Source organism: Cetorhinus maximus, chromosome 5 (assembly GCF_964194155.1).
Source record: "Cetorhinus maximus chromosome 5, sCetMax3.hap1.1, whole genome shotgun sequence".
Classification (NCBI taxonomy): Eukaryota; Metazoa; Chordata; class Chondrichthyes; order Lamniformes; family Cetorhinidae; genus Cetorhinus; species Cetorhinus maximus.
The window spans coordinates 130,269,181-130,281,224 of NC_135883.1; the positions used below are offsets into that span (position 1 = coordinate 130,269,181).

Here is a 12,044-nt window from a genome sequence, read left to right on the forward strand (position 1 = left end):
TTATTTGCCGCAATCACTTCCTGTTCCTCTACCATTCTAACCTTTCTCTGAGTGAATAAGTTTCTCCTTGTTTTCCTTTCGATTTGTTCATAACTATCTTGTATTAATGGTTCCTGGTTTTGGGTTCTTCCACAAGTGGAAACATCCTTTCCACGTCTACCCTATCCAACCCATTCATCATTTTAAAGAACTCTATCAGATCATCTCTAAATCATCCCTTTTCTAAAAAGAGAGAACAAAAAAGCAACCTGCTCATTCTTTTATGATAGTTATGATCGCTCAGTTGTAGGGTGTAAATCTTCTTTGCACTTTCTCCAGTACCCCTATGACCTACCTCCGGCATGGAGACCAGAACTGTGCACAGTACACCAAATAAGGCTTGATCAACATCCTACCTAAGTTTAACATAACTTCACTACTTTTGAACTCTCTATTCCTAGAAATAAATTCTAGTGTTTTAATACCATTTCAAAACTTTTTTTGACCTACAATGTTGCACTTAATGATTATTCATCTGTATCCTGAGATTTCTTCGCTCTTCTAACCCATTTAGCTCCTTATGTTCTAAGTGGAGGCGATTTTTATATTTTTCCTACCAAGTGCATCACCTCACATATAACTATATTTTTCACTTAACTGCTCACACAAGTTTTCTAATGTCTTCTTTTATAGGATTCTTCAGTGTTAGCTACACACCCTGGTTTGGTACCATCTGCAAATTTCGATGTCGACTTATTTGCTCCTAAGTTCAAACCATTAATATAATTTATGAATACCAGTTGTCCCAGTACTGATCTTATACAGATCCACTTTCTACCTTTCTTCAATCAGAATAACTCTTACACAAAGCAAAGTATGTGAAGGGTGGAAATCTGAAATAAGAACGCTCTCAGGCAATGCATTCCAGATCCCAGCCACTTTCTGTAAAAAGGCTGTTTCTCATGTTGTCTCTGGTTCTTTTGCCAATAAGCTTAGATTGATGTAAAAGCAAAATACTGCGGATGCTGGAAATCTGAAACAAAAACAGAAAATGCTGGAAAAGCTCAGCAGGTCTAGCAACATCTGTAGAGAGAAAGACAGAGTTAACGTTTTGAGTACATATGACTTGAAACATACGGACTCGAAACGTTAACTCTGTTTCTCTCTCCACAGATGCTGCTAGACCTGCTGAGTTTTTCCAGCATTTTCTGTTTTTGTTTAAGAATAGATTGGTGTTCATTTGGGACCAGTTGGAATAGAAACATAGAAACATAGCAAAAAGGAGCAAAAGTAGGTCATTCGGTCCTTTGAGCTTGCTCTGTGATTCAATATGATCTTGACTGATTCTCTATCTCAACGCCATACTCCTGTGAACTCCCAGTACCCCTTGATGCCTTTGGAGTCCAAAAATCTATCTATTTCCTTCTTAAATATATTCGGTGACTTGACCTCCACAGCCTTCAGTGGTAGAGAATTACACCTGTTCACCATCCTCTGAATGAAGAGGCTTCTCCTCATCTCAGTCCGAAATGGCCTATCCTGTATCCTGAGACTGTGACCTCTTGTTCTGAACCCCCCAGACAGAGGAAACATCATCCCTGCATCCACTCTGTCCATACCTGTCAGAATTTTATACGCTACAATGAGATTCCCTCTCATTCTTCTAAACTCCAGTGAATACAGGCCTAGTTGACTAACCTCTCCTCATACAACAAACCTGCCATCCTAGGAACCAGTCTGGTGAGCCTCTACTGCACTTTCTCTATAGCAAGTCTATCGTTTCTTAGGTAAGGAGACCAAAATTGCACACAATACTCCAGGTGTAGTCTCACCAAGTCCCTGTACAGCTGTAGTAAGACATCCTTGCTCCTGTACTCAAGTCCTTTCTCAATGAAGGCTAACATGCCATTTGCATTCTTAACTGCTTGCTGCACCTGCATGTTCACTTTCAGTAATTGGTGTACAAGTGCACCCAGGTCCCTTTGTACATCAACATTTCCCATCTATCACCATTTAAATAATACTCTGCCATTCTGTTTTTCCTATCGAAGTGGACTTCATGCTAATCCACGTTATACTGCATCTGCCATGTATTTGCCCACTCACTCAACTTGTCTAAATCACGTTGAAGCCTCTTAACATCCTCCTCACTGCTCACATTCCCAAAGGTTTTGTGTCATCAGCAAACTTGGAAATATTACATTTGGTTCCCTCATCCAAATCATTGATTTATATTTTGAATAGCTGGGGCCCAAGCACAATTCCCTGTGGTACCCCACTAGTCACCGCCTGCTACTCCGAAAAATACCCATTTATTCCTACTCTCTGTTTCCTGTCTGCTAACCAATTCTCAATCCATGAGAACATATTATCCCCAATCCCATGTGCTTTAATTTTGCACACTAACCTCTTATGTGGGACTTTATCAAAAGCTTTCTGAAAATTCAAATACACTGCATCCACTGGTTCTTCCTTATTCCCTATTAGTTAAGACCTCAAAAAACTCCAGTAGGTTTGTCAAACATGATTTCCCTTTCATAAATTCATTTGACTTTGTCTAATCTCATTGTTATTTTCTAAATTTCCTGTTATCACATCCTTTATAATAGACTATAGCATTTTCCCTACTTCTGATTTTGGCTAACCGGTCTGTAATTCCCTATTTTCTCTCTCTCTCCTTTTTTAAGTAGTAGGGTTACATTTGCAACCCTCCAATCTGCTGGGACTGTTCCAGAATCTATAGAATTTTGGAAGGTGACAACCAACACATCCACTATTTCCACAGCCACCTCCTTTCGTACCCTGGGGTGTACATTATCGGGCCCTGGGGATTTATCGGCTTTCAGTCCCATTAATTTCTCCAGCACAATTGTTTTATTAATACTAATTTCCTTCAATTCCTCCTTCTCACTAGACCCTTGGTTCCCTAGCATTTCTGTGAAGTTATTGGTGTCTCCCTCTGTGAAGACAGAACTAAAGTAGTTGTTTAATTGCTCTGCCATTCCTTGTTCTCTATTATAAATTCTCCCATTTCGGACTGTAAGGGACTTACATTTGTCTTCACTAATCTTTTTCCTTTTACATATTTATAGAAGCTTTTACAGTCCCCTTTTATGTTTCTTGCAAGTTTCCTCTTATATTCTATTTTCGCCCTCTAAATCAATCTCTTGGTCCTCCTTTGCTGAATTCTAAACTGCTCCCAATCCTCAGGCTTGCTACTTTTTCTAGCAACTTTATATGGCTCCACTTTGGATTGAATACTATCCTTAATTTATTTTGTTAGCCATAGTTAAGCTGTTTTTCCTATTGTGTTTTTGCACCAGAAAGGAATGTATAACTGTTGCAATATATACATTCAATCCTTAATTGTTAGCCATTGCCTACCTACCATCACGCCTTTTAATGAAGTTCCCCAAGCTACCTTAGCCAACTCATGCCTCATACCTTTGTAGTTTCCTTTGTTTAGATTTAGGACCCTGGTTTCGGATAAGACTACTTCACTTTCCATTCTAATGAAGAATTCTACCATGTTATGGTCACTGTTCCCTAAAGGGCCCTGCACAACAAGATTATTAATTAAAAGCAAAATACTGCGGATGCTGGAAATCTGAAACAAAAACAAAAATAGCTGGAAAAACTCAGCAGGTCTGACAGCATCTGCAGAGAGGAAGACAGTTAACGTTTCGAGTCCGTATGACTCTTCGTCAGAAGATTATTAATTAACCCCTTCTCATTGCACAATATCAAATCTAAGATAGTCTGTTCCTTAGTCAGTTCCTTGATGTACTGGGCTAAACAACCATCTCTTACACATTCAAGGAATTCATCCACCAGAGTATTATTGCTAATTTGGTTTGCCCAGCCTATAAGTATATTAAAGTCACCCATGATTACTGTGGCATCCTTGTTACTTGCATCTCTAATTTCCTGTTTAATGCCATTCCCCTACCTTACCTACTGTTTGGAGGCCTATAGACAACTCCCACTAATGTTTTCCGCATGTTGTTGCTTCTTAGCTCCACCCAGACTGATTCTACAACTTGATTTGCTGAGCCAATGTCCTCTCTCACTATTGCACTGATTTTATCCTTAACTAACAACACCATCCACCTCCTTTTCCTTCTTGCCTGTCCTTCCTAAATATCGAGTACTCGTGGACATTCAGTTCCCAGCCTCGGTCACCCTGCAGCCATATCATATTGTACCTATTTACATTTATTTGAACTGTTAATTTAGGGGGAGGCGATGACATAGTGGTATTGTCACTGGACTAGTATTCCAGAGACCCAGGGTAATGCTGTGGGGACTTGATTTTGAATCTCACCAAGGCAGACAATGAAATTTGAATTAAATTTTAAAAATCTGGAATTAAGAAATCTGATGACCACAAAATCATTGCCGATTGTTGTAAGAACCCATCTGGTTCACTAATGTCCTTTAGGGAAAGAAATCTACTGTCCTTACATGGTAGCCAACATATGACTCCAGACCCAAAGCAATGTAGTTGACTCTTAAGTGCCCACTGAACAGGGGGCAATTTGGGATGGACAATAAATGCTGGTCTAGCCAGCGATGCCCACATCCCATGACTGAATTTTTTAAAAAATTCATCTACCTTATTGCAAATGCTGTTTGCAGTCAGATACAACTTGCCTTTTTAACATTTTTACAATTTGTTTTTGTACTATGGCCCTATTTGCTGCCATCCCTTGTTTCCTCTGCCTTTCACTTTTGGTTTCTACTTTTCTGTCTTTCACTGCTACCTTTGCTTCCCTCTCTTGTGTCCTCCTGCTCAGGTTCCCATCCCCCTGCCACTCTAGTTTAAACCCTCCTCCACAGTACTAGTGAATGCCCCTGTGAGGATATTGGTCCCAGTCCTGCTGGGGTGCAACCCATCCAGCTTGTGCGGTTCCCATCTCCCCAGAATCAGTCCCAATGCTTCAAGAATCTAAATCCTTCCCTCCTGCACCATCCCTCCAGTCACGCATTCATCTGGTCTATCTTCCTATTCCTGATCTCACTAGCATGTGGCACTGAGAGTAATCCTGAGATTACTACCTTTGAGGTCCTGCTTTTTAATTTATTTCCTAGCTCCCTGTATTCTGCTTTCAGGACCTCATCCCTCTTTTTACTTTGTCATTGATGCCAATATGGACCATGATCTCTGGCTGTTCACCTTCCCCCTTCAGAATGTCCTGCAGCCGCTCAGTCACACCCTTGACCCTGGCACCAGGGAGGCAACATACCATCCTGGTGTCACATCTGCAGCCGCAGAAATGTCTGTCTGTTCCCCTGATGACAGAATCCCCTATCACTATTGCTTTCCCACTCTTTGTTCTCTCACCACACCCCCCTCTCCCTCCCACCACCACCCCCACCACCCCCCCCACCCCTTGTTGCAGCTGAGCCACCCATAGTGCCACGGGCTTGGCTCTTGCTGCATTCTCCTGAGAAACCATCTCCCCCAGCAGTATCCAAAACAGATAATCTGTTAGAGAGGGAGATGGACCCAGGAGATTCTTGCACTACCTGCCTGGTGCTTTTACTCTGTCTGGTAGTCACCCATTCCCTTTCTGCCTATGCACTCTTTACCTGCCTCGTGATCACCTCACTGTACGTGCTATCCACGAAGATCTCACCCTTGCGGATGCTCCACAGTGACTCCAGCCGCAGCTCCAGCTCCAAAATGCGGGTTTCAAGTAGCTGCAGCTGGAGACACTTCCTGCACACATGGTCACCCTGGACACTAGAAGTGTCCCTGAATTCCTATATCACACAGGAGGATCATTCCACTTGGCCAAGCTGACCTGCCATAACTTACCCTTAAATTATTCGCTTTACTTTTACTTCCGCTAGTTTCAAGAATATTAAGGACAGAAGAAATACTCACCAGGTCCTACTTACCAAGGCTGCCGCTCTTCTTTCTGAGGAAAGGTAGAAAGTGAAATGATCACCTCCTTCCCTCTTCACTGAACTCCCTCTCTCACAAAACTCCAACTTAAGCACTCTAAAGCAGCCTAAAGCAGCACTCCAGTTCTATGCCTGCTATTCACCTTGTTGATTTGATTATATATTTCTTTCTCCACTTCCCTTCCATTATGTGCTAATCTATCGTATACCCCTAATCGGCGATGGATCCCTTCTTATCTTTTAACTCAATCAATGTGAATTCTGTATCTAAATATCTGCTAGTTACAGCCTTTTTTTGACTGCCATTATGTTACCTTTAACTAGTACAGTTATTCCACCACCCCTCCTTCCTTTCCTTTCTTCCTAAATGTATTATATCCTGCAATATTAAGTTGCTAATCTTTAACTAGATAGCCATGTTTCAGTCATCCCTATTACATCCCAATCCTGACAATAAATTATTGCCTCCAGTTCATCCAGTTTCTTTTCAATATGATGTACATTGCTGTACCAACAATTTTAATTGTTTTCATTATTCCTCTTTCTTTGTATTGAGCAGTTATTTTAATTTTATGCTCTATGACTGTATTTCATTTCTGGTCATTCATGTTGTCCTTATTCCTTCCTTTAGTTTCACCTTAACTTTCTTTTTCTCATTCTTTTACTATTAGGCTTCTGCAATTGCTAGCAGCTCCTTCCCCACATGTTATTAGTTTAAAGTTTTGTTTACAGCCCTATATCCTTTCCTCTAGGACCTTGGTCTCAGTCCACTTCAGGTGCAGCTTTCCCAACAATGCAGCTCCATCGTGTTGCAGGACAAGTTCCAGCGTTCTGTGAAATGGTACCCGTCCATTCCATGCCAGCTGTTAAGCCACATGTTGGCTTTTGTAATTCATTTGTCCCTATGCCAATTTGCACATGGTAATAATCTTGAGATCCTACTTTCAATTTAGCTCCTAACACCTGAAATTCCCTTAGCAAGACCCCTTCCTAATCTTTCCTATGTCATTGGTTTTGACATGAGCCACAATTACTGGAACATTCCCTCCATTACCACATTATTTTCCAACCATTTCAAGATATCCATCACCCTCATACTGGGTAGCCAGCCCACTCTTCAGGACACTTGGTCCTGACTGCAAAGCATACTATCCACCCCACTAATTAAAGAAACCCCTATAATTACAACATTTCTACTCCACACCTCTGCTCCTTGGACAGCCACATTCTCCATGGGGCCTTGGTCTTTCTCTTTATCTTCACAGCTATTGAGTGCTTCATGCCTATTGGGTAGTAACAGTGTCTGTTGGACGTCCTTCACTATCTCTCCTACATTCTCCTATCTGGCTGACTGACAGTCACACTCTCTCCTTCCTGTACCTGTGCTTTCCTCTAGTGTATGGCTGTTCTCTGGAGTGAATTATCCAGTAGTTTCTCCTCTTTCTCTATAAGTCACAGTGCCTCTAGCTCAAACTTCAGCTCAATGACTTTGAGTTGGTTAAAGGTTCTGCCATTGATGGTGAGATAAAAGAAAGGGGAATATACAATAGTTTAGAGTCAGAAGAATGGGCATTGCATGTTGGAGAAGAAAGCAAGTGGAGAAGGTAGAAATTGTAAAGCCATTTGAAAACAAGTACCAGGATTTTAAAGCTGATGGGTTGAAGGTTGAAAGTGGATGGAGGTTGGAGATCACATGGTCACAGAAGTATGGTATTTTGTGTGCGACAGATACAAGCGGCAGAATTTGAATGAATCACAGCTTATATGATGTACAGCTTGGGTGACCAACAAGGAAAGCATTGCAGGGTGAAGTAGGGATATAAGCAGGTCAGGGTTTGGGTATTCTGTGGTGATTCACCAAAGCCTTTCCACCATCGGTAAGGCACAAGTCAGGAGTCTGATGGAATACTCTCCCCTTGCCCGGATGAATGCTGCTTCAACAACACTCAAGAAGTTCAACATCATCCAAGACAAAGCAATCTGTTTGCTTGGCATCCCTTCCACTACCTTAAACATTCATTGCCTCCATCACCAAAGTGCTATGGCTGCATTGTGTACCATCTAAAAGACACACTGCAGCAACTCACCAATGCTCCTTCAACAGCATCTCCAAAACCTGCGACATCTACCACCTAGAAGAACAAAGGAAACAGGCACATGGGAACACCAGCACCTGCAAGTTCCCCTCCAAGTCACACACCATCCTGACTTGGATATATATTGTTTTTCCTTCAGTATCACTGGGCCAAAATCCTGGAACTGCCTAATTAACAGCACCATGTGTGTATCCGCACCACACAGAATGCAGCCATTCAATAAAGTGGCTCAGCACCACCTTCTCAAGGGCAACTAGGGATGGACAATAAGTTAGAGTGCCTCTAGCTCAAACTCCAGCTCAACGACTTTGAGTTGCCAGTGATGTCCACATCCACTGGATGAAGAAAAAAGTGATATTCTGAAGGTGATCTTGTTGATGAACAAGATGCAAGATCAGACACTCAGCTAGGATCAATCAGGACATTGAGATTGTCTACTGTCAAACGGAGTGTTATCTAATTTATCTTTCTCTGCTTTCATCTTATTTACCTCCACTGAGTCATCAAATTTCATAGATATCTCAGCAAACTTCGACAAATATCATGCAAGCAATGCAAATAGGAAGAAATCTTTCAGCGTTTCACAAATGTTAATGTAGAAATGTTTCCACATACAACACCAATAGAGGTACAGTGACATTTTAACCAAGTGCCAAGTAAACACAAAAGTCAAAGATTGAACATAGATTTGAGTACTTGGCATATAATCAAGCAACAGGTTAAGTATTCCTTTGGTCACTTTGTGTAGTGGCACTGCAAAATGTATTTGCATATGATTCTTCTGTTCATGGTTTGTGCAAAATCACAAGCATGAGTATAAAGAATATCTTTTATGATATTGCTAGACATAATGACCAAAATAATTCTTACTCCAACACTAGACATGGTCACCATTTTGATGAAAAATATCGACTCAATTATATGACAGGAAAAGATGTTAATCATGAATTGTCAAACTCTGCTTGATGTTTATATAAACATCTCATTTCTAATGTCTTGAAAATATCCTCGAGCCACAGCAACACAGATCTGGAAGAGATCCAGCCTTATTATTAATTAAGTAGAAATGAACCAGAAAGTGTTCATTATGTTAGATAGCGTCAAACAGAATCAGTGTGAGAATAAGTCACATCCAGCTGGTGTGAAAGTCAGCCAAATATTGTGCCAGCTTCAAGGAGCTAGTGCAGATCTGGTACAAATGTACACTTAGGAGAGCTGGACCAGCTTTTTGTCATGTGTCCAAAGACAACAAAAGATTAGCATTCCCCATTTTCTTTAGAACAGGCTGTAAACAAAGACCTGCTCCATTTATTTTGTAAAATTTATACCTAGTTTTTAATCACACATTTGACAGGTATTACAGTTGTTTTAGAAAAAAGTTGGAAAGAGGGTTTGAAGTACTTAAGAAGCAAACTGCATTTATATAACACTTCTCAATTTCTCAGGAGATCTCAAAGCACTTTTCAGCCAGTGAATCACTTCTAATTTGTAGTTAGTTATGTTTTATAGGCAAATTCAACATAAGAATGAACAAAAGAACATAAGAAATGGGAGAAGGAGTAGGCCATTTGGCCTCTTGAGTCTGCTCCACCATTCAACAAGATCATGGCTGATCATGGACCTCAACTCCATTTTCCACACTATCCCCATTTCACTTAATTCCCATTGTATCCAAAAATCAATTGATCTCTGTCTTGAATAAACTCAATGACTGAGCATCCACAGCAGAGAGTTCTAAAGATTTGCAACCCTTTGAGTCAAGAAATTTCTTCCCATCTCAACTCTAAATGGCTGATCCCTTATTCTGAGACTGTGAATCTTAGTTCTAGACTTTCCAGCCAGGGGAAACATCCTCCCAGTATACACCTGTCAAGCCCTTTCAGAATTCTACATATTTCAATTAGATCACCTCTCATTCTTTTAAATTCTAAGGAATATAGGCTTAGGTTAGGTAACGAAACCAAAGCTGTACAGAGTACTCCAGGTGTAGTCTCACCAAGACTGTATATAATTGTAGTAAGACTTCCCTACTCTTATACTCCAAGCTCTTTGTAATAAAGCCTAACATACCATTTGCTTTCCTAATTGCTTGCTGTACCTCCACGTCAACTTTCTGTTTTGTGTAAAAGGACATCCAGGTCCTTCTGAATAGCAATATTTTCCAGTTTCTCACTATTTAAAATAAAAATTCTGCTTTGCTATTTTCCCTACCAAAGTGGGTAATTTCACACTTCCTCACATTGTATTCAATCTGCCATTTTCTTTCCCACTCACTCAACCTGTCCATATCTTTTTGCAGCCTCTTTGCATTTTCCTCACAGCTTACTTTCCCACCTAGCTTTGTATCCTCAGCAAACCTGGATACATTACATTTAGTCAACACATCTAAGTCAATGATATGGATTGTAAGCAGCTGAGGCCCAAGTACTGATCCTTGCAGTACCTCACTAGTTACGGCCTGCGAGCCCAAAAATGACCCATTTATTCCCGTTCTCCATTTTCTGTGTTATTCAATCCTCAATCCATGCTAAATATATTACCTCCAATCCATGAGCCCTGATTTTATGTGCAACATAGGAATGTCCATTTAATCTGTTTTTGCGGTGCTGGTTGATGAATGAATGTTAACCAAAACACCATTTCCACGGAATGAAAATTCAGCAGGTTTTATAATTGGTGGCTGACCCTCTCCACTATATTATTACCCAGGTGGCGAAGGCCAGAATTTACCACTTCATTTCAAACAAGAGAAGTTTAACTCTGTTAAGCAATTATCTTTCTTTCCACTATTAATTGAGGGAAGGTCAGATTAGTGAATGTGGATTTTACATGCGACAGATTTTGCTTTAATTTTCAGAAAGGTATATTGTGAAGAGGTCCAATTTTAACCCACTTGAAACTCATTCATTTAAGCAGAGCTAAAATCAGGCTTTTTAAGGTTTCTCTGTTTGATAGCATGTGGTTTAAGAGCAATTTAGCCGCATGTATCGGGTCTCAGATTACTTAGTTACAGTAAAAAAGCAAATTGCTCATTGAACAATTCATGAAATAACTATTTCTTTACCTTGTCAAAGTTAATTTAATCTTCCATTGAATTGATTGCTTCCTACATTGCAAATTTCCCAATTACTGGCGTTCCTTCCTTACAGTTATCTTACCATGAATACCGGGAATAGAAGCTATATGTGGCATGCTGCTTTCATATCCCTCTCTGCTTTCCGGAGATGACTTAGCCAGAGCCAGCGTCATACGGGAGGAGTTCCACCAATTTTCTCTTCCAGATTGCGAGCCCCCAAGGAAATATCTGCCTGCCTCACACCTTCCTCCCTCACACGGCGATGTGTGGAAATGGGACTGTCTTTCCTCCACTGATCTGGAGTGCTCGAGGGCAAAGCCGTAGCACAGAGAGTTTCTATCGGAAAACTGTCCATAGGCACAGGATATAATGTCATGTTGGGAATGTGGCTGTGAGCCTTCTGTATGATCCAGCAGTTGTGGGGAAGCATGGTCTGTTAGTGGACTTCCTCCCCATTGGCTCTCATGGTCCGATTCAGATCTTTCTGTGTGGAATCCGGAATACTGCAGTAGAAGGGAGGAGAAGAGAAAGGAGAAAGTTACTGAAAGGATCACAAATCTGCATTTGGGTTTAATTACACTAATCTTAAATAATAAAAAATCATCTTCAATCATTCTTGTTCCTGCTGAGCTCCACATATGCCATCCTTCACAACCTTCATTCTTCCTGCGTTTTCAAACGTCATAATCGGCCTTAATTACTTTGTTTTCTACTCTTTCCCAATATCTAAAAACTGGTACCTCTCATAATGTCATAGTCAGGGAGGCCCCGCTAAGAGGGGGAGGGGGCTTCAGGTTTAAAGGGCAGGCAGGAATCTTCATGCGTGGGTGGCCCTTGTCACCAGCAACTCTCTCCATTGGGCACAGGCTTCCCAAGAGGGAAGGGGCTCCCCCAATTGTCATAGGATCAAGCAGATTAGAGAATTAAACGCATGGCTCAAAGAGTGGTTTGGGAAGAATGGGTTTTGATTCATGGGTCACTGG

At 40.9% G+C, this 12,044-nt stretch overlaps 1 protein-coding gene across 1 annotated transcript in view; it reads right to left on the reverse strand.

Annotated features, from left to right (window-relative positions):
* The window catches only part of sim1a (SIM bHLH transcription factor 1a), a 95,144-nt gene that overhangs the window by 3,738 nt on the left and 79,362 nt on the right, over positions 1-12,044 (reverse strand). Inside the window, exon 10 of the mRNA XM_078541335.1 lies at positions 11,144-11,564. Coding sequence (XP_078397461.1) covers positions 11,144-11,564 — 421 coding nt within the window. The remainder of the gene's footprint in view (positions 1-11,143; positions 11,565-12,044) is intronic.